This window comes from Priceomyces carsonii (assembly GCF_900007245.1).
Source record: "Priceomyces carsonii strain CBS4050 genome assembly, scaffold: Debaryomyces_carsonii_scaffold_6, whole genome shotgun sequence".
Classification (NCBI taxonomy): Eukaryota; Fungi; Ascomycota; class Pichiomycetes; order Serinales; family Debaryomycetaceae; genus Priceomyces; species Priceomyces carsonii.
In genome coordinates, this window is record NW_026946679.1 from 586,264 (window position 1) to 608,330 (window position 22,067).

At 37.4% G+C, this 22,067-nt stretch overlaps 12 protein-coding genes across 12 annotated transcripts; 4 read left to right on the top strand and 8 right to left on the bottom strand.

The window, feature by feature from the left end:
• Positions 1–182: 182 nt before the first annotated feature.
• Positions 183–392, bottom strand: PRCAT00005350001 (uncharacterized protein; the record flags this gene model as incomplete). The annotated part of the gene is made up of 1 exon (XM_062955418.1): positions 183–392. The coding sequence occupies one exon, from the start codon at positions 390–392 to the stop codon at positions 183–185; it is 210 nt and encodes a 69-aa protein (XP_062812023.1).
• A 940-nt stretch (positions 393–1,332) lies between these two features.
• PRCAT00005351001 (enolase) lies at positions 1,333–2,646 on the bottom strand (the record flags this gene model as incomplete). The annotated part of the gene is made up of 1 exon (XM_062955419.1): positions 1,333–2,646. One exon carries the CDS (start codon positions 2,644–2,646, stop codon positions 1,333–1,335), a length of 1,314 nt encoding a protein of 437 aa, XP_062812024.1.
• A 488-nt stretch (positions 2,647–3,134) lies between these two features.
• Positions 3,135–4,403, bottom strand: PRCAT00005352001 (FluC/FEX family fluoride channel; the record flags this gene model as incomplete). Its single annotated transcript, XM_062955420.1, has 1 exon — positions 3,135–4,403. The coding sequence occupies one exon, from the start codon at positions 4,401–4,403 to the stop codon at positions 3,135–3,137; it is 1,269 nt and encodes a 422-aa protein (XP_062812025.1).
• A 657-nt stretch (positions 4,404–5,060) lies between these two features.
• On the top strand, positions 5,061–6,551 carry PRCAT00005353001 (uncharacterized protein; the record flags this gene model as incomplete). The annotated part of the gene is made up of 1 exon (XM_062955422.1): positions 5,061–6,551. One exon carries the CDS (start codon positions 5,061–5,063, stop codon positions 6,549–6,551), a length of 1,491 nt encoding a protein of 496 aa, XP_062812026.1.
• Positions 6,552–6,768: 217 nt separating this feature from the next.
• Positions 6,769–8,944, top strand: PRCAT00005354001 (uncharacterized protein; the record flags this gene model as incomplete). The annotated part of the gene is made up of 2 exons (XM_062955423.1): positions 6,769–7,003; positions 7,056–8,944. 2 exons carry the CDS (start codon positions 6,769–6,771, stop codon positions 8,942–8,944), a joined length of 2,124 nt encoding a protein of 707 aa, XP_062812027.1.
• Positions 8,945–9,793: 849 nt separating this feature from the next.
• On the top strand, positions 9,794–10,261 carry PRCAT00005355001 (uncharacterized protein; the record flags this gene model as incomplete). The annotated part of the gene is made up of 1 exon (XM_062955424.1): positions 9,794–10,261. The coding sequence occupies one exon, from the start codon at positions 9,794–9,796 to the stop codon at positions 10,259–10,261; it is 468 nt and encodes a 155-aa protein (XP_062812028.1).
• A 197-nt stretch (positions 10,262–10,458) lies between these two features.
• PRCAT00005356001 (MFS transporter) lies at positions 10,459–11,652 on the top strand (the record flags this gene model as incomplete). Its single annotated transcript, XM_062955425.1, has 1 exon — positions 10,459–11,652. The coding sequence occupies one exon, from the start codon at positions 10,459–10,461 to the stop codon at positions 11,650–11,652; it is 1,194 nt and encodes a 397-aa protein (XP_062812029.1).
• An 81-nt stretch (positions 11,653–11,733) lies between these two features.
• On the bottom strand, positions 11,734–13,386 carry PHO8 (Pho8p; the record flags this gene model as incomplete). The annotated part of the gene is made up of 1 exon (XM_062955426.1): positions 11,734–13,386. One exon carries the CDS (start codon positions 13,384–13,386, stop codon positions 11,734–11,736), a length of 1,653 nt encoding a protein of 550 aa, XP_062812030.1.
• A 283-nt stretch (positions 13,387–13,669) lies between these two features.
• Positions 13,670–14,881, bottom strand: PRCAT00005358001 (uncharacterized protein; the record flags this gene model as incomplete). The annotated part of the gene is made up of 1 exon (XM_062955427.1): positions 13,670–14,881. One exon carries the CDS (start codon positions 14,879–14,881, stop codon positions 13,670–13,672), a length of 1,212 nt encoding a protein of 403 aa, XP_062812031.1.
• A 203-nt stretch (positions 14,882–15,084) lies between these two features.
• On the bottom strand, positions 15,085–16,968 carry GPI1 (phosphatidylinositol N-acetylglucosaminyltransferase; the record flags this gene model as incomplete). Its single annotated transcript, XM_062955428.1, has 1 exon — positions 15,085–16,968. One exon carries the CDS (start codon positions 16,966–16,968, stop codon positions 15,085–15,087), a length of 1,884 nt encoding a protein of 627 aa, XP_062812032.1.
• Positions 16,969–17,404: 436 nt separating this feature from the next.
• On the bottom strand, positions 17,405–19,270 carry PRCAT00005360001 (uncharacterized protein; the record flags this gene model as incomplete). The annotated part of the gene is made up of 1 exon (XM_062955429.1): positions 17,405–19,270. The coding sequence occupies one exon, from the start codon at positions 19,268–19,270 to the stop codon at positions 17,405–17,407; it is 1,866 nt and encodes a 621-aa protein (XP_062812033.1).
• Positions 19,271–19,594: 324 nt separating this feature from the next.
• On the bottom strand, positions 19,595–21,367 carry PRCAT00005361001 (uncharacterized protein; the record flags this gene model as incomplete). The annotated part of the gene is made up of 1 exon (XM_062955430.1): positions 19,595–21,367. One exon carries the CDS (start codon positions 21,365–21,367, stop codon positions 19,595–19,597), a length of 1,773 nt encoding a protein of 590 aa, XP_062812034.1.
• Positions 21,368–22,067: the final 700 nt, after the last annotated feature.

Here is a 22,067-nt window from a genome sequence, read left to right on the forward strand (position 1 = left end):
CTACAGTGATACAAGTCAAGCTGGGCAGGATAATCAAACATAATAAATTTTGTTTTGAAAGGAGAAAACTTAGACTGTAAACCTAAAAAGTCGGTATTCTCAAGAAATGATCTACTTGATATACACCTTTCAACACTTAGCAGTACGACCTTCAAGTGCTACTCTTGAACTTTGATGTGTTATTACTTGCAGCAAAACATTTGAGCCAAAAAGGACTTTATTGTACCATTTTTTGTTTCACCCGTAGAAGAATTCTCCAGATTTACATTAAACCCTTCAGGTAAATCTTGTTCAAGCGATCTTGTTTCTGTTAGCCTTAATTCTGCTTCAAGAGATTGTCTCCTTGTACGAAGTTCATCATGTGATGAAGTTTGATGTACCTTTGACAGCATGTTCTCTAGCCTGTTTCATAAAAGCGATTCTGCAAATAAATGACTTGCAGTGTGCACAAAAATCAGGTGTAATGATCACGTTTCTAAATCAAAAGTACTGACTTATCGTACTCTATTCCAAATCAATAAGTAAGACGAGATGGACACGATAGGCATTTCGCTCAATGTAAGCAAGAGCAGTTCAAGCTTAGAGAGAGGCTATTGTCAGTTCTATTTTCTCTGGGCTCGTGTAAAGGGCACAGGCTGCTTATCTCAGCTGGCACCATCCTAATTCAAGTTCCCTTAAAAAATGACCTGGATGCCAAAGAATTGTTGGCTAATATACTTCGATAACCATAGAAATCGACTGGGAATATCAATATGGTGAATTTACTGTCATTAAATGTGATATATTTCGTTTCTTCAAATTTGATAAGCTGGAACATTGATATGAGACGTTATATACAGGTATTAATTCACTCTGATAAGCAATGCAGAGCTTAACGATTATTACGATAATAAGACTCAAAATTCTATCTTAGTGAAAAGCTATAATTTAACATAAATACACGAGCATGTTTTAAAAACTGAACCCAATACAGAACGTGTATTCATCCTTTTATTCTATATCGATTAACAAATTTATTTGCATCCAGATCATAACCAGCTCTCTTAACATTTGAAAGTTGATAGCTTCCATCACAGGTTTACGAAGAGTAAATTCAACAAAAAGTAAAAAGGAAAACCCAGAACGGTCGAAACATTTCACTCTTACTATTATTACCCTCCGCTAGCAAAAGCTTCCGAAAGACTACAGGAAGATAGGGTTAGAATGAAGACTTGAGAAGCCCAAAGGATTCAAACTAGACAAACCCTATACATTGCACACATTATAAGCCATAAACTACTAACTAAAATTTGATTGAAATATGTCGTAGTATGTGATACCAGAGACAAAAAATCATACTTTGCCAGATAATTGGTGAAACTGGTCACCCGCGAAGGTAGCGTTTCTCCCTAAATCATCTTCAATTCTAAGAAGCTGGTTGTACTTTGCCAATCTCTCTGACCTCGCAGTAGCACCAGACTTTATCTGGGAGGTACCTAATCCAACTGCAATATCTGCAATTGTTGTATCTTCAGTTTCACCCGATCTGTGAGATACTTGAACCGCCCAACCGGAAGCATAACACAATTTTGCAGCTTCGATAGCCTCGCTAAGAGTACCAATTTGATTAACCTTCAAAAGTAAGCAGTTAGCAATTTTCTTTTCAATACCCTTTTGGATGATTTTTGGATTGGTAACGGTAATATCATCACCAATGATTTGAACCTTAGAGGATAACAAAGGGTAGTACTTCTCCCAGGATTCCCAATCTTTCTCTGAAAACGGATCCTCCAAAGAAATTATAGGATATTTGTCAATTAATTCAGAGTATAAGTGAGCCAATTGTTCTCCAGATAACCAATCTTTTGGATCAGACTTCAGATTTTTAAAGTCCAAATCGTATTTTCCATCCTTGTAAAACTCGGAGGATGCGGGATCCAAAGCAATGTGAACCTTGCCCTCGTAACCAGCACGATTGATTGCTAAAGTAATTAAATCCAATGCTTGTTGAGGTGTATCAATATCAGGAACAACGCCTCCCTCATCACCCACGTTACCAGCAGATGGGCCAAATTTCTCTTTTGCCAAATTTTTTAAGGTGTGATAAACCTCACTAGCAACTCTGACAGCTTCTGAGAATGTTTTTGCACTTGTAGGCACGATCATGAACTCTTGAAAAGCCAAAGCACCACCAGAATGAACACCACCATTCAAGGAATTGAAAAAAGGAGTAGGAATTACATATTTTGATCTGTCCATTCCTGCAATATGAGCAATATGTTCAAATAATTCCACTCCTCTTTCTGCAGCACCTGCTTTCGAGGCAGCCAAGGAAACTCCTAAGATGGCATTTGCACCCAATTTACTTTTGTTATAGGTACCATCCAATTTTAACAAAAAGTCATCTACAGATTTCTGATCTTTGAAATCAAGATTTGATTTAACGAGAGCTGGTGCAATTATATCATTAACATTTGATACGGCTTTCGTCACACCTTTGCCTCCCCACAAAGACTTATCACCATCCCTCAATTCTATTGCCTCTAAGGAACCAGTGGAGGCTCCGGATGGCACAATTGCTCTAAACTTCCCCTTATCTGTTGTAAGATTAACTTCTACAGTGGGATTACCACGTGAATCATAAACTGTTCTTGAGTATAACTTCATATCTGTCTCAATTAATCAAAATGAATTCTTTGAACTCGTCTACACGGACCTTAAGGCGACATAACCTTTTATATAGGGCCCTAGGGGAATAAGGACCCCGATATATATGGACTGCGGCATTTGTCATCATGCAGTCTTATTCTATCGTTGCTACTAAAGCGGATGCATATATCCCGTCATCTCGTGGATGGTGTCAAAATTGTCATCTTAAAAGTGCTGAAGCGAGAACCCCAAAATAGGACAGATAGTGTCGCAAAATTTTTTCCTTTTCAACTTGATACTCACAAGCCTCATATCGGTAATTAGCTCTCCAGGCATTATTATGTATATTAATCTATGAATTAAATCTGGAATTTTCAAATCATTATATCTTACAAAGAAAATCTGTCTATATAATTTATCATGCTTTAATCTTTTGCGTCCTCAATAAGGGAATCATATGAAAGAAGAGGAATCCAGACGACGGCACATGAATACATTGCTGAAATTTAACCACAAACTGCATTGGTGAGTCCAACTGACCAATTATATGTGCCAAGCACTAGAATCATGAATATAAAGCTTAAGAATATACTGAAAACCCCGTATCTATATGTAAAAATCGTTTTCAAGCCAAAAAGTTCGACAACAAAGGTACTAACTGTCGTCAATGCTCCACAGAACCCGTCATCTAACCCGTTCAATACATGACAAGCATTCATATTCGTCACTATATTCTTCGAAAGTGAGGCTCCGGGAGCTTTACCTCTTGATAACAAAGTAAAGATAGTAAGAAGGATCGTTCCTAAAAAGTTCGCGGTAAAAGTTCCGAGAGGGAAGTTTTTGATAGCTGGGTTTAACATTCTTGATAAGTAAAATCGCAAGAGTGCTCCAAAAGGTGCAAATAAACAGGAGAAAGTCCAAGATCTCCAAGAACCATCACCTTTTACACCAATTAGTATAATAATGACAATATAAGCAGCAAGCCCAATCACAATAGATAAATTACTTAAAATGTAAAATACATTTCTTTTCAAAGGAGGAATATATGAGTCTAAACCTTCAGCAAGTTGTTTACCCATATGAAATCCGACGACTGACAAACCAAACTGAGCTAATGCAACTGCTAAGAATTGCATTACACCATACCCTGCCGTAGGGTAATTGAATGTACCAGACGGTTCAGTATTCGTCGCTTTATTAAATATCTCAAGAATGGCCGAAGAAAAGGATGAAAAAGTCCCACAAAACCCTGTTGTGATGCCTACGTAGAGTGGAATCTCCCCTTTTGTATTGAATAAATCAGATTCCAAAATATCTTCCCAGAATTTGAATGATTCAATCAGTAGTCCCATAACTAAACATGCTCCAAAGTTAGCCCAAACGAGACCCAGAAGATACGAACCCTCATAAGTTGTAAGAGCAGTTATTCCTTTTCTTGCTAATACCCCCCATATAGCGCCTGTCAGAATGTGTAAGATAGTAGCTGCCATGTGATTTCCTCGTATGAACCTGGTAACAGGGGTCTTTTGAAAGCCTTTTTCATCTGCATTAAATCCCTCTGGAAGAGACTCACGCAAAGAGACAGCTTCCATGTCATTGAGTTCGCTTGCAATACTCCTTCTCATACTCTCTTCTGAAGCACGGCTGGTTAATCGACGAACAGATGTGCCCCTCGGGTCATCCAAAGCAGAAGAAACGCCACTCTCAGGAAAGTTTTCCAGATGCTGAAGACCCTTAGCACTTTGGGGATCACTACTATTCTCTGAATTTGACATTACTATATCATAATAAAAATAAAATACGATTGGATAAAACTATCTTTCCTTTCTCAAAGACTTTTTTTGTGATAGTGCTACTGAAGAATAACAGCATACAGGCCACAAAATTCGATAACCAATAGAGCATATTTTAGATTATAACACACGTCATATAATACTGTATATGTTTCACGCATTAAGTTTGGCACGAAGAGTAAATTGAAGATTAGAATTGAGGAAGCTTAGATTGCCTGCTGATCATCAATTGTTATTTCTAGATTTCAGAAGTGCATCCTCTTGAGAAAGCTAAAGTGAAAAGTAAGTGAGATAACAAGCAGACATTATATAAAACAATCTATCTAGCTATAATTATTCATTCTTGTATGTGTTTAGTGAGACTTTGACACATTTCGATGGAACTAATCTTGGTAATTTTCTTCTGTCAAAGAAACAAGGTGGGACAACGCGAGGAGATCGTTTGATCACCTATAGTCACGATGCTCTTATGAATGCTTCAATGTTCAGTATATCGGTCTCCTAATTTATTTTGCTATTTAAGAAGGACTGAAATATAGCCTGATACTCTCAATGCATCAATTGACAGCTAGAGATCAACTTCTATGATATTACATCATCAAGCATGGCACGTGATACATACTTCTAAGCATATACTCGATGTTCGGTAAAGGGATTACATGTATATTTGCCATTGACTTTGGGGTTAAGATGAATCAAAATTACAAAGCTTCAAACTTCATAGCGCTTGCATTGGCAGGATTCTTTTGCATTGCTAATGTTTTATTTTTGGTCACCACCCAACCTCTTTATATTTTGAAGGTGGTTGGAATTAGCCAGGATGGAAAGATTGGCAAAATAATTGGTTCACTTGGAGTAGCTGATGAACTAACTGCCATTATAGCTGCACCGCTCTTGGGAACTCTCAATGACAAAATCACTAGCTCAGCATACCATGTCGCCGGCTCGAGGATAATTGTTCTTGCTAGTTTCTTATGCATCAGTCTTAGTTTCATAGGCTACAGCCAAAATAGTAGTATCATCGGAATGTTCATTTTTAGACTCTTTTTTGCCCTTGGAGTATCGGGATGTATGAATATGCTTCCAGTGATGCTTCATCTGTTGTCTTTCTCAGACTTCAGATTCCAAAAACTTTTATTTTGGAGAGAGCAGGACACTCAATCAGAGAACGACAGAAGCGTCAACAGTGGAAAATACTCCGCATGCGTTGGGGCATTTACAGGGTTGGGGGCTCTTTATGGAGTCTACTTCTTCCTTCCAATGCCAGTAATTATAGACAATTTCACGTCACTCAGTTATAAAGCGAGCTTGCAGCTCTCATATTTCATTATAGGTATCTTCTCGATGTTGACTGGGTTGGTTCTATTCAAATTTATATATAATTCCGTTCTCGGAGGTCAAAGTGATGATGAGAGTGCTGAAATAACTCTAGAGCATACTTCTTTTATTCAATTGTTAAAAAAGGGACTTGTCGTATCCAAACAGTCTAAGAAAATACAAATGGCCCATGGCTGTGCCTTTGTTGCGAGGTCTTCGACAGTTGCTAATACGGTATTTGTTCCCTTAGTTGTGTTTACATATTTCCGAAAGATGGGTCTCTGTGATTCTGGTACTCCTGTTGATGGAGCAATTCAGGAATGTCAGCAGGCTTACTTTTTTTCAGCAATGTTAATTGGAATAGCACAGCTAATTGCTCTATTATCTTCGCCCTTCTGGGCTTGGCTCATTGATCTGACTCTGAGGCCCGTCACTGTGGCTGCAATTTTTGGCTCTGTTGGAAACTTAGCCTTATGTCTCTTGGGACTTGGTTCTACTCCTTATGATCCTAGAAATGTTACTTGCTTTTTAGTTGTCTGTCTTCTAGGATGCTCCCAATATGGATACATGCTTAACGCATTAGGTTTGTTGAGTAGCTTCAAATCTAACCCAAATATTGGCAGCATCAGTGGTCTCAACAGCTTATGTGGGGGTGTCGGTATTTTATGCGTTAGCTTGATTGGTGGTTTGTGGAGCGACTACTGGATCATGGGGCCATTCTTTGTTCTCGCAATTTTCAACCTTGCGTTACTTTACGCCAGCACAAAGAATTACGAAGATGATATGCTATCACTTCCAGAACAATCAGACTAGACAATACTCGCCCTCATCTTCTCTATCTTCGATATACGTAGGAGGACACGGTCTGTTTCTTCAGATTCTGTAGTCTAATTATAGAGTAGACCTCACGTGATTATAAAGGGAAAAATTTTTGAATACATATAATGGCAGCCATACTCAAATCACTGAAACGAAAAACATATATTCAAAGCTGACCTTGCGGAGACATATTTATTCGAATGAAGTGGCAATGATCGAGGTGCTAATTACATTGGTACCCTCTGTCCTCTGGATATTATATCGATGCTTAAAAGTTTTACGTACTCCTGCAGTGGTTTTGACAGAGCAGCTTCATATTGACATTCCGCATGCACCGACAATTTGCATTGACTCGATAGCTGAAACATCAGCAATTATTCACTGGGATATAGAAACTAAAGATGATGAGTTCTTGTCATATGCTTTGTCTATCAATAATGCAATAGGTAAGTATTCATCGTATTATATAAAGTTATTGATATGATTTACTAACAATAGCCTTTGCAGTCGCCACCACGTCCTCAACTTCTTGTAAGTTAAATAACTTGGAAAAAGATACGCTTTATCAGATCAGCGTGATAGCAATAAACTCGCTCAATAAGTTTCGATCACAATCTCTTCCCGTTTATTTGGAGTTACCCAGCAAAATTGATGAAATCTTGAATGAGGAAAAAATTGACTTCATGAAAGATTTGATGCCGCCAGAGACTGAAAGAGGTGCATTCCAAGATACAAACTTAGGTATTAGTGTTGCAGAAATTCTGAGTATAGAGAGCTTTGAAGTATTAAATGATCTTTTAAAGAAGAGTCAGAATGAGTTACAAAGAGTTTCATCTGAATATATTGCCTACGAGACCAACGTCAGGAAAGAGGCAGAATTACTTCAATCACAGCTACAAGAATATAAAAATGAGTTTGAAAAAGAAGCAGAGTGCAAGGTGAAGAAGGACAATAATATAAAGGACTTAGAGAAACAAAAAGACAAATTAACATTCCAAAAACTTAAATTAACAGGAAGCATGAAATCAATAGAAAGCTCGATCGATTTGTTTGATACTAAATTGGCAGAATATCAATCAAAAATTAAAAAGTTGACTGATAAGAATTGCTATTTATTAAATAATGAGGGAAATGAAAAAATTAAAATAAAGCATGAGATAGACGAAGTTTCTGAGAAGATCAGAAACATTAAATTAGAAAACGTCAAACTTGAAGAATCATTGAAAGAAGCAGGTCTCGAAAGAAGAAGATTAATATCTGTCATTGAAGCAATAAGGCCTTTGGCTGAAAGCTTCAACAGTGAAACGACATTCAACAAAGATGGATCAATTAACCCAAAAAGCATGGAACTATTATATAAAATTATCGAAAAAGCACCTGAGTGGCAAAATGAAATCGTTAATGAATTAGAGAATCATCAGGATTTTGAGAGCAACTGGAGAAATGCTTTCAAATTCGAAATCCGCAAGTACTTATCAATTCAGCATTCGCTAGAAGTAGCTAAACTAAACAAAGATAAAAACTATCAGCCAGCAAAAATGACAGAGCATCAGGCCAGTATAGAGTTTGGTGGATTTAGTAATGCACTCCCAAAACCAAAGTTCAGAAGACGTGGAAATTCATCCGCTACTCCTCCACCTGGTGCAGAAGATTTTGCAGCGAACGGATCATGGCTGAACCTCTACGAAGATGTGTATGCACCACAGGCTGAAGACACCCATGTGTTTCAGGGAGCAGTAGATCCGGTTCTTTCTCAAAACTTTGGATTCGACGCTTCCAATACACAGAACTTTAATGTTGATACCAACAGTTTGAATTCCAATAACAGTTTTATTTTACGAAGTCAGATGACTCCACAGTCGAATAATAGATCGGTCTCCCAATCGGTGCAGTCTATTCCTATATTCAACGAAGTGATGATAAGTTCTCCAGCTTCGGAACATTCAGTCCTTAATAGCCAACTGCAAATATTCAACGACTTCAACCGGCAGTCCCCTTTGGCTCCAGCCCCAAATTTATGGAACCCTAGCGTGGGCTTTCAGAGTGGTAACCAGAGTGTCACGAGCTTGAATCAGGACTTAAGTGGTTCGAGATTTATGGCCACGGCACCACCGGGAAACGTCCAATCACCAGGGGTTGATTTGACTACGTCTCACTCTATACCCAACTTGTTGCTAAATCCGGGCACGAATCCCCTCCCAAACAGCTCAGGGTCGCTAGGCTTTGCGAATACACTATGGTCTGATAATTCATTACAGCACACCCGGACATTATCAGGTAACGCGAGCCAAATATGGCGCAATGACATCATGAATAGTAGCTTTAATCTCAGTAGTGAATTCCTGCCGTTTGATAAGAAGGAGAATAACGAACTGCATCTCCACTAGACTTTTCCCCAGAATTTTAAAGTTGCTAGAAGCGGCTTGTGGTTAGCAGCAAACTCTCCCAGTGCGCGGATTGCTATCTCTCTGTATATACTATTAACATAATTATATGTACGGCTTGCATTGGATCAACTACATGTAGATTTAATTCTTTCATGCGGTTCCTGGCCTGTCATTAGTTTGTATTATGACATATTTCTCTTTTGAAAGCGTTGGAATTGCAGCCTTATGTCGGGTTGCAACGCTTTTCCGCGTGGTTTTTGGTCTGGGCAAGTACTTTTTGGATAAAATATGTGTCTGTCTGTCACATAACAAAAACATAGGCTGCGATTTCCTACCTTGGGCGCGTAAGCCGCGCAAACTAGGTGAGCGGCTGGGGCCGGACTCAATTTACCTCCTAAGGCGGTGGCCCAAGCACATTTCGGAATGTATCCGAAAAGAAATGTTTCCCCCAAAAAAAAGTAAAGCTGCAACTTCCCTCCCGGCTTACGCCCGAGTATGATGCTTCCGGCCACATGTTTACACAGAAACATCTCCCGGTTATCCGTCGGATATCATCTCGGGAGCGGCTTGGCACTCTCGAAATTGCTACGGGAGGTGTTGTTCTATTTAACGAATAAGGCTCATCCGCTTCGGAACCCTTCGCAATAAACATATAAGAAGAGCGTTTGCTAACTAAGGATAAAATTATTGTTGTAATTGAACTGTCACTAGTTGATTGGAGATATTAGTTTATTGCAGGTAACAAAAATTTGCTGTTGTCAAATAACTTTACAGCTGAAATAACAGAATCAATAATAGAGCAATAACATAATAGCAATATAATATATCAGAAACAAATTAGTTATAATAATGTCGACAGATTCAGAATCAATTGACTCTAGCATGGAATATAGGCCAACAGGCTTATCCGAAGATCTTGAAAATGCCAGTAAAAGGCCAAGTTCAGAGTCTAGAAAGCTTAGACTTTCTAGGACTGAGACTGCTAAGTCCTTAAAGGAGCTCGGACTTACGGAACTGACAAAACTGGGGCCGGTTGCCAGAAATATTGTCGCACCTCCTGTGCAGGACCCCATATTTCCAGAGGAATATACTTTAGAGACTGAGACAGGGTTGGTACCTGTGAAGACATTACAATCATTGGGAAGAGTGAGATCATCCCGTTCTAGATTGAGCGAAGAGGATGAAGGAGAAGGAGAAGGAGAAGGTAGGACTCCTCATGAAAAAGATTCGGAGTTAACAGCCATTGACTCTCATGGCAAAGCTGAAGCTGAAGATGAAGAGGAAAAAAAAAGGACGAGGAGGAAAATGGAGACATAGAATACGTAACCTTTACCATTGGGGATCCAGAAAATCCTCATAATTGGAACCCTATAATAAAGTGGTCTTACACTATAATTCTTTCGGTTTTCGTTATCTGTGCAGCTTATGGCTCTTCATGTTTAGCTGGTGGTTTAGGAACCATAAACGATAAATTTGGTGTTTCTTTGGAAGTGTCAATATTGACTGTCTCTTTAATGGTGTTGGGTTTTTGTGTCGGTCCTTTACTTTGGGCTCCTCTCTCCGAACAGATCGGAAGAAGGCCTGTTTATTTCATATCATTTGGTATCTACGTTATATTCAATATTCCTTGTGCGGTTGCTAAGAACATTGGTACCTTATTAGTATGTAGGTTTATTTGTGGTGTTTGTGCTTCTTCTGCATTGACCAATGTTGGTGCAAGCTTAGTCGATATGCATGATGAAAGTTTGGGTTTGAGTATTGCATTTTTTTCCTTTGCTCCTTATAGTGGTCCCGTTTTTGGAGGTTTAGTGAATGGATTTATTAGTGTTGGAACTGGAAGATACGAAATGATGATCTGGGTTAACATGGCGTTTGCTGGTGTCATGTGGATCATTGTCGCTTTTATTCCAGAAACTTATGCTCCAACTATTTTGAAGACGAGAGCTAAAAGATTGAGAAAAGAAACCGGTAATCCTAACATTATGACTGAACAAGAGGCACATCCAATGACTATCATGCAAACAATTAATGAATGTCTTGTTAGACCTTTGAAATTTGTGGTTCAGGAGCCAGTCCTTGATTTAGTTTGTGGTTTCGTGGCTTTAATTTACTCACTTCTTTATGCATTTTTCTTTGCTTATCCAGTCATCTTTAGTGAGTTGTATGGTTACAAAGATAACATTATAGGTTTAATGTTCATTCCGATCTTGATCGGAGCAGGTTTGTCAGTTTTAACTACCCCAATTTTAGAGAAAAAATATCTCGCAGTAACAAAGAAGAGAGCACCAGAGCCTGAGGATAGATTGATTGGTGCAATGCTTGGTGCTCCGTTCCCTTGCATGTCATTATTCCTTTTGGGTGCAACTTCGTGGAAGCATGTTATCTGGGTTGGGCCTGCTTCATCGGGTATTTTATTCGGCTACGGTATGGTTTTAATTTATTATTCTTTGAATAATTATATCATTGAGACATATGCTAAATATGCCGCATCTGCATTAGCAACGAAGGTCTTCCTTAGAAGTGCCGGTGGTGCTGCTTTTCCACTTTTCACTACCCAAATGTACCACAAATTGGGACTCCAATGGGCCAGTTGGTTGTTAGCATTTATTTCTTTGGCTATGGTTGCTATTCCATTTACTTTCTACAAGTATGGTAAGGGACTTAGAGCTAAAATGTGCAAAGAAGATTACACCATACACAGATATTGAGAATTTATATCTGATCATTATTTAATTTTAGAAAATAAAAATAGAAAATTATTCATTTAAAAGTAAACATGTAGAGACATTTCAATAATTTATTGCATTCTGGTGCATTGAATCAAATTCTGTATGTCCCTTGATGGCGAAATTAGGCGAATGATGTGTATCTTTGATCATTTCCGTAACTTTACTTAAATCAATATCTGTGATAGACTCCATAAAGAGACCAAGTTCGATATTCTCATGGTTTCCTAATAAACCATAATTTTCTTTATTTGAAAACAATTTCTGTTTAATGTCTTCGGAGTTGGTATGGGCATAAATGTTAACATCGACTGCAGAGTGACCATGAGTTGTCCAACCAGTTTGTGATCTCAAAGATATCATATTGTTTAAAACATATAATAAGTTACCTTGATTGTTGGCATTTTGCTTTATCAACGCTATTTCATCAGATGTATAATCTTTGATTCCCATTTCTTTTTCAATGATTTGCTTAGATATGAAGCTGTCTAAAATGTTTTCATCTTTAGTATTCACGATCTTTGTAGCCAAGTAATCACCGGAATGAGTTGAATTTAATAATACCTGAGGGTACCATAAATAATCTGGATATGAAGGAGAAACCTGTCTCGAAGTGACCAAGCCACCTGTTTCATGATCCGAAGTAGACAAAGCAACTGTTGGAATATCAGTTTCATCGATGAATTTGATTACCTCTTTAAAAGCGTCGTCATAGTCTAAAACTTCTCTTACTTGGGCAGCTGGATCATTGTGATGACCAGCGTGATCGATTCTTGAACCTTCAATCATTAAAAAGAAACCTTCATCAGAATCCTCAGTTGCTTTAGAAAGAGCCGTAAGTGCAACTTTGACTTGTTCTGCCAAAGAAGGATAAACAGAAGAATCACGGTCGATCGCATAAGGAATATCCGTGTCTGCCAACAAACCCAACAAAGGTAAAGAGACATTCTCGCCCAGCTTCAAAGCATCGAACTCCTCCCTGTTACCAACATATGACCATTCACCTTTAGCCTTAACTTCTTCAATCAAATTTCTATCATCTGAACGACACCCCCCCTCAATGGAATTTGGATAAAAGTGACATCTACCACCACCAAGAATCAAGTCTACCATTCTCCCCAATGGATACTCACCGAGTTGTTGCTGAGCAATCAAATCTTCTTGAAATCTGTAATCAGCATGAGAGCTGAAAGCTGCCGGCGTAGCATCAGTAATCCTAGTCGTCACAACGAGACCAGTTAGGTACCCACGCAATTTTAATGCCTCTAAAATGGTACCACAAGGTGCTTTATCAGGGCTAACACCGATCGCACCATTATAGGTCTTTAATGCACAAGAAAATGCCGTTGCACCAGCGGCAGAATCTGTCACCAATGATGAGCTTGACCTGGTCCTTGACGATCCAATTAAGTATTTATCTAATTCCAAAATATCATTTATAGGTAATTTGTCTCTATGTTGCTTAAAAGATCTAGCTAATGATAACGATGCCGGTCCCATACCATCAGTCACCATGAATATAACATTCTTTTTTTGAGACTTCTTGTTATTTCTCCCTGTGGATGGTTTTTGCGTAAAGCCTATAATAGCGCTTAAAACTAAAGCAACAGTTAACCACTTAATAACTTTCACTAAAGATTTGAGATGACTTCTATCTTCTCTATTTCTAATGCTACTCAAGCTTTCATCGTCTAAAAGACGGCTCTTCTCTGTCATTGTATTAACTTCCCCAAGAAGAATAGAAAGGCAACTATTTTATATATAAAAGTTGAAGTCCAAACTTTAATTTGAGCAAGTAATATCACAAAACCAAAGATAAGATTTATCAGCCTAAAAGAATAAGCCCCCACGAGAAACAAAGAAAGCTATGTAAGAGATACGCTACGTCTTCTTGGCTAAGGGAATCTAAAATTTGTGCATATAATTTCACCATTTAGAAAGCCATATATATATAATATATATCAAACAATAAACGGTAGTTTAGCCTGCCTTACTACCATCAAACATTGTTCATGACGAAATATCCTTCCAAATCGCTCTGAAGCCTATCTCTATCGTCCAGTTTCATTACCGCTGCTCTTTTAAAATCCCTAATCTCGTTAAGGATAAGATTTAATTCGGAATCAACAGTCTTAACAGTTTGAAGCTCGCTCATTATCAAATTTTCAATCAAGTTAAATAAGGAGTAGCAATTCGTTCTCTTGAAGCCTATGAGTGAATCATCAAATTGATACAATTTGAACTTTATAGATATCTTCTTCAACTTAGAAAGCAAGGGAGAGTGTTCGTTTACTTGTAATTCTTCATAAATCTTTTGCCTAAAGAAATCACTCGAATGGACCCGGAAAAAGATTCGTTGAGGAAAAGTGAGCAGTGTATTGTTTGCCAACAAGTTATCACTGATTTGAATGCTGTTTGTAGTCGAGCTCTCCCATATCAAAAAAGTGGATTTAATACTGTTAAGCTCTCTTATGTAATGTATTTCGTCATATTGCTTAACATACTCGAAATAAAACTTCCATAGTATCCTTTCATAGAAGGGAGAAAGAAAATTTCGTTGTATTGAGGGATAGTAAGTGTCATCAAAGTGTTTCTTGAGATTTTTTATAATCAATAAGGGCCGTTTAATATCATGCCATTTTTTCAATAAAAGTATATTGAATTGAACATATTGAATTGGCTCCCAAGTAAGATTTTCATTGGACTCTATGTCTGTTGCATTTATGGGTAGCATATCTAGACTTTTTAAATTTTTGTTTAATAAAATGTCCATCATCAATTTAAATGACATTCTATTTTGAATATGAATAATTTCGGCTATCTGGATAAGTTTATTCTCATCTGTTAATGTTTTTATATAGCCCGAAAGCTCCTTGGGCTCCATTCTCAAGAGTTCATATGTAGATCTATTCACCATGCTCGAAGATCGTATACCAGCCAATAAATCGTTGAGGAACCTTGATGAGTCATGGTTCTTTCCCATATTCAATCCAATAAGGTCCAAGTTAGCATACTGCTCTTGAGCCGGTCCTTTGGTCAAATTATTGAATAATGAGGGCTTATAGCTGCTTTCATTCTTGACAGCCTTCAGGGGAGACAAAAGATTAAGCGCATCAGCTAATAAAACGTTGTCTTTTCTCCTTGAAAGAGATCTAATGAACTCCTTGAAGAGCTTCTTTTCACTGATATACCTGACTGTTTTGGGCAACATATCGTTGGCTAGTGAAAATAAAATGTTGATTTATCTTCAAAAGTATCCCAAGTCCATGATGTATAGGGATGTGAACACAAAACCGACTATCTCAAGGCGACGAAAAGATGAAGATGAAAATTGAGAATAAGGTAGCCTTCTGGCTCTAATAAACGATCTAACTATCGATTACTCATGCTATTATATAATTGTAAATTAATTCACTACAATTGGAAGTATTTCCAAATATCTGTAGTTCTTTCGTAATGCTTTGGTAGCATTAAATACTGAAATTTCAAATCATGATTTCGTTTCATAAATACAACTTCGCCCCTAACAAAGCACAGGAAAAGGTCATATCTAAAGCTTTTCGACGTTGTTGGTAATTTGATAAAGTTCTGGAATATCTCTTTGTAGCTCAAAGATTTGTTTGATAGTTTCAAGTAATCAGTGCTTGCAATCGACCTCACGTATGTGAATGTAATCCCACCTTGAAGTCTATTTGAATTTTTAAACTTTAGTAATAAAACGAACAAGGGAGTGAAGTTAATGATTATCATGAGGTTTTCAATGAGGTTTAAAACTCCTAAAACAAGGAGCCTTGATAGAAAAAACATCAAGTAAAATGCAAAGACAGTGGGAAGCAAGAAGATGAGGATCATAAACATCAAAGTTCCTAGGAGCAATTGATCAATTTCAAATATATCTCCCTGACTCAGATAATTGTTCATGTTGTCTATCCTATTTCGCAACACGTTGTATTTTTTGCCTCTAAACAATTGGAAAAGCGATTTAATGATAGATATTTGTTTCTGATAGATCCTGGAGGAAGTATAGTAAAAACAGTATAAGTGAAACGTCAAAACCTGAATCACGTCAACTGAAAATGCAAACACAAAGGTAATTCCACAAGTACAAAGAACTTTCATCATACCCTTGGCAAAGGATAATACGTAGAATCTCATATTTGATGACAATGTTTCCTCAATGAAGTCACTAAAAAGAATCTTCCAAAATTTTAAGGTCCATAAAAACAAATCCCCGATGAAAGTACCTAGCTCGCTGTTTAATTTAAACCCCGCTGGATGATGAAATGATACCCACGAAATAAGTCTGAATAAGACATCGAATAAAATATTTTTTATCAAATATTGATGCAAAAACTTATATGTAAAATCAATATTTGCAGTGACAAACTTATACATTGTCCAGCCTAGAAGAACATCATTTACAATAAGCCAGATCGAATTGTAAAGGTTGATATAGTTAGAATTATTAATATTCAAATTTGAGTTGAAAATCGGTAGCTGCAACTTGACCAAAAGAATCGAGTCCTCGTAAAGAATACTCTTATCATAGTAACAAAGAAACTGAATTGGGAAATAGTTTATTTGCTTCAACCTTAAATCCAATTGTTTGAATACTTGTGAGTAGTCAACAAGACTGACGTGAAATACTTTATAGTTTATTAAGTAAATGAGCCAAATGCATACATATTGAATGGTTGTTGTGATTCTGACGACTAATGCTAGGAAAAAATGCTTTATTTTATAGACCCATCCATTACGCGTTCGATCATCAACGGAATCCGTCCTTTGCAATATTTCAGCAAGAGAAATTCTTAATCTAAGCACCTTATTAATTCTCTCTAGGATCATGCCATCCGATATTGCGTCAGCCTCATACTTTAATTCTGCTGATTTCTCAAGCAATCTAAAGTGATCCTCTTGTCTATTCAGATTATGCTCTTTGATGGATGTAGATTGTAGAAGAATAGGATCAATAGAAAAATATTCTAAATTCTTGAAGTTAGGAGGTTCAAAAAATACGACACTAAAAGACGTCCTATCTTCGGTTATGGTGGGAACATCAAACTCAGCACTGAATTTAAATTTCAAATCGTAAGTATTTTGATTAATGCTTCCAATTATTGACAAGTCTTTTAATGTTGGTGGTAAATGCTTCAATCGATTGGCGACGTCGGACTCCACTAATTGAACTATAATGTAAATAGGGCCATATTTGTATCCCAAAAGGCACGCTTCTATATTTTTCTGCTTCTTTAATCTTCTTATGAGATCATGAGGAAAATATATTTGCTGATTCATTGATGGAAGCTGTCTCTGCGAAGGTATTGTGAACTATTGTTCAAATTATTGTAAAAGCTTTTCCTATCTATAGCAGTAATAGTATCTGCAGACTCACTATAGTAGTTCTCTGAACCTCTTGCCTTCTGTTTTGCTTTGGTAATAGAAGGCGAAAAGGAAGACGAAGCTGAAGGTATGTGATATTTATCTATGACTAGTAAATTAATTAATATAACAAGCAATAAATAAATCGCTGTTAATATCACAAACGATTGGAAAAGTCTTTCAATCACACTTCTTTGTTTCAATTGAAGAGCTATTTCAAAAACTGTGTATATAAAGTCCATAAAGAAAAGAAAACATAAATACCTATAAAAGAGTTCCACATAAATCGCATCCGCGATACCTAACACAAAATGTCCAATGTTTGATTAAGAATCATCAAAAAAGTTGAATTCTATGAGAACGATTGAGTCCTTTGTTGATGTGTAAAGCTATTTTTCCTGTGTAAATCTGAGAAGCTGTTCTTATGAAGCTCTCTGGTAAACTCATTATCCCGAGAACTGGAAGGATCAGTTTCATTATTAATATTATTGAACGACACAGAATTACTTCTGGTTAATACCTCAGACTCACTGTGGATACTCAAATTTGCCAATCTTTTTAAGATCAAGATGCCAATCAAACAACCTAAAAGGATGGAAGCACCAACATAAAATATATATTCGGGATGATGAAGGCTTGCAACAAAGAACTTGTAGGCTGATATTAAAGCAATTGGACAAAGTAATAGTAATAGATTCTTAAAGAGAGTGATGGCCCCGAAGAGTTCTCCTGTTTTAGACTCTGGGTAGAACTTGATTAGTGATGACGTTAAGGTCGGTCCCACTATGGAGCCAAGACTTGTTAATACTGAAGTTGACAAGAACAATTTTGTGTTTGGAGCAAGAGCATACATCAAGAACCCAACCGTTTCAATAAAGAAACTAAAAGCAGAGATGACATAGTCATTCATGTCGAATTCATGTTTCAAAACCTTGAACTTTACAACTTTATGCAACACATGATTGATCGCAGGAGACAATACCATCAAGACAAATGCTCGAGAGAAGCATGAAATTGCCATTAAATGACCTAGATCCTTTTGCACCCATCCAAATACATAAATTCCATAGAGGGTAAGGATTTCGACAAATGTCATCATAAAAGAACTTATTAAGCAATCGACCACGATCAAGATCCCTACCGACATGCGATCCTTTGAAGCTCTCCATCTATTCGATGGATTGATTATCTCATCCGGGTAGGTGAGTAATCTTAATGGCTTGAAAAAATTAGCAGAGTCAAGATAGCTTCGCCATTTTGAAACTGGTACACCTAAGCTGTGAATCGATTCAGCGCTCGACACTGATAGAGATCTGGACTTCTTCTGTGCTTTTTGCAGTCTTGATTCCGGCAAGACAAATATTGAAAATACGAAAGCCAACATGATCAATGCTAATTCTAATCTTAAAGGGATAAATTCCAGAGAACCTATTTCGCTGCCAGCCAGTTTAGCGTTTTTAAGATTCAAAACATTGTCATTTGCCATCTTTTGAGGAGCAGATATCAAAAAGTTACCGACCAAAGGTCCAATGCTTGTTCCGATAAAATACGCAGCCACGCCAAGACCAAGTGAGTAGATTCTCTCGTGTGGTTCAGTGACATCACTAACGTAGCAATTGACAATATTAATTAAAACCATGACACTTCCTCCAAGATTGCCTATAATCTCTGTAAGCACCATGAGATTGAATCTAAGATAATCGTAATTTGCCATTATATAATACCGTATAATCTTAGCAAGAATGTTACAACCTACTATAAGAACTAGGAAAGGTTTTCTGCCATATCTATCGGACATTTGACCTATCTTTCCAGCTAGTATCATCAGAATCACATTTGACAGAAGAGCATATGCCAATTGCAAGTTTGAAACCAAAACTTGCGTTTCGTTTGCATCACACTGCTTGTCGTCTCTAATTCTAGTGAAATAGTTGCAAGCTAACTTATAACTTATAATTCTTCTTGTGGACTCGCCACTAGCAACTCCGAAAGCAATGATGAACAATATTATACTAATCATCGTAACAGAGGGCCTTTTCACCCAATGAATTGTTTTGTTTAACATTCTCTGTTCCCTCAACCACAACACATCTTCATCTTGTATATCTGGATCATCGTCTTCAAGGATAGCTTCGTATACATTATTAGCTGCCACTTCTAGATTAGTTTCATTATCAGAATTGATGAGCCTATCGCGAGACGCCTCGTTTCCAGACATATCCAGCTTATTGCCCTAAGACGTTAAAACGAAATCCAATAATACGATGGATCTCAAAATGCTGGATCGGGCCTATATCCTGTTCTCTAAAATGAAAAATCTAGTTATCTTAATGCCCTTCAGGATACGGCTCCGGCACATCGATCTGAGCCGCATATCAGCAAAAATTTACAGAATGCAAAATATAATAAAGCTCATATAATTAAATAATAGAAGTGAATAAGTCAACGATGTTAGCAAATAAGCATAATTAAGAACTAAAGAAGAGGGACATGATAAAATCTTAAAAGAAAATTTAAAATCGACCCAATAACCCAATTTAAATCAATGTTCCATACTGAAGTAGCTGTCCTGAATCTCTGGGGAGTGCAATGGACTTGATGCCAATGGTGAAAGTGGGGACAGGGCACTAAGAGTAGAGCTCCGCGAGTCGTCAAGTTCATGATCTTCTGTCTCAGAAGTCAAGTTCAAGACCCTTTTACACACAAGAGCTGCACAGAATGAAATTGCAAAAATTAGCGACATTAGAAACCAGCAGGCTTGAGCAAAGTCTTTCTTCAATGAAAACTGATATGTCTTCACAAACAATATGGGAAGTAAGATCTGAAGTGAATTAGCTAAAAGATAAATTGCACCAAAAACCTCACCAGTCTTCGACTCTGGAAAGAATTTAATTATCGACGAAATGGCCGTTGGGGCAAAAATAGATCCTATACTGCCAACACCGAACGATATTAAGAATTCAATGGTATTTCTACTGAGCCCAAGAAATAAATATCCGAGAATATCAAAAACACATCCGATAGTAATCATGGAAAAATCAACCATATCTAGTTGAGACTTCAAAGTCTTGAAACCAAAAAATCCGCTGAAGACCCTGTTGATTAGTATCGGCGTAAGTATCATCAACACAAACGCTCTAGTCGAGGAAAGGGTTAGTGTCGCATTGGCTATTTCAGAGGTACTCCAAGAAAACTTGAAGATTCCATATTGACTGATCAAAGTTGCAAATGACGGAGATAAACCGGAACTGATTACAAACATAGAAATAAGTAACCACACTGCCATCTTGTGCAGCTTAGCCTTTGATGTATTAGAGACAGCACTATCTGGCATAGTCAACACCGAAAGAGGACTCAAGAAGTTAAATATACTCCACCGACGCGGAGAATCAGATGCATGTTGATTCTTTGAGTGTTCTCTGAGAGCCTTTCCTCTAGATTCTGGTAAAGCAGCGATTGAAAATATTAAAACAGCGCATAATACGAATGCAGAGAGCTTCAAAGTTATTAACTCATGTTTCAATATTTCAGTTCGGCTGCTCAATTTCAGTGAAGCTATCTCCATTGATTGCGATGTGTACCCACTTATGAAGCTGGCCACCATAGGTGCGAAAGAGGCTCCAATGTAAGAAGCTGCTGTTGCTAACCCAAGCGCCCGAATTCTTTCATGTGGCTCTGCCACATCAGATACATAACAGTAGCATAAGGCAATAAAGCACGGAATACCACCCAGTAGCGACGAAATAAATTCAACAAGCAAAAGCGTAACAAATGGTAATTTTTTTGAATGAGAAAAAATTAGTTCCTTACCTATAGTGCTAATTAAGAAGGAGCTCAAAATAAGATTGAGGAACATCTTTCTTCCATATCTATCGCTCAAAGCAGACATTTTGGGTGATGTGAATAAGGAAGTTATCGAGGCTGTTAACTTTAAAGCCAAGCTGAAATTTGAAAGTAGAATTTGAGTCTTCACAGGGTCACAAGTTTCGTTTTCAGCTACAGAATTGCACGCTAGCTTATAATACATAACGTCGCATGATGGATCGTAAACACTCATTGCAAACACCACGACGCAGAGATAAATCCCAAATTTAAGTACACTAGGTCTCTCTTTCCAATTCAATTGGTTTTGAATCATTTTTTGTTCCCTTAGCCTCTCATCTTCCTCAAAGTCATCATCCAAATCTTCGATCGCTTCTAAGTCATATAAGATGTCAGTGTCAATATAACTAAGTGGTGAAAGCGATCTTTCATCGACATATCTTGGCAGCAGTCTGGCTCTCAGTGGTTGTAATTCGTCAGATGATTCTATCATATGTTTTCAAAAATAGCTTACACTTGCTGAATTATTCTTCTTCACTCTATCGTGGCACATGCCAGGATTTTAAACCGCTTCTACAATTTAATTGTATATCCTTGATTTAGCTTAAACGAGATAACTCCGGGAGCCGTGCGAGGCAACATTACTAACCAAACACACAGTCTCATTCTAGAGCGAGCCATAAAAATAGAAACGCAGTCTATGAAGTTTTCTCCAATTGACTTCAAATAGTAACTTAGGTTGGAGGAAGTTAAATAAAGCTACAATTGACTGTTAGCTGTGATCTTTCTATACATATGAGATAAAGAAGTAAAATGTCGCACGACATAGATTGTTGCAATAAGTTCAGTAAGATAAGTAGTTTCATAGAAATCAGATCAAGGAAAGCAAAGCTGACTAAACGTTTTATGTCGATACTTCGATCGACAATATACGTGCCTTCTGAATGGTGTGCATTTAATTACTACGTAGATTGCATATATTCGCTCGAGCCAGCAATTGACAGGATAAATTAAAAGTTCTCATCATCGCAATTACAATTTGCAGTTCCCAGATCTATTCTTGAGGTGCGCATTAGTCAATTGCGGCCAATGTGGCATCTTCTTTGTATTGAAGTTTGTGAAAACGGCTACCCGTAAATTCGATAAAGGCCGAACTACTCTCGCTTTTTGTTTCAGCTGAAGTCTTCACTTCC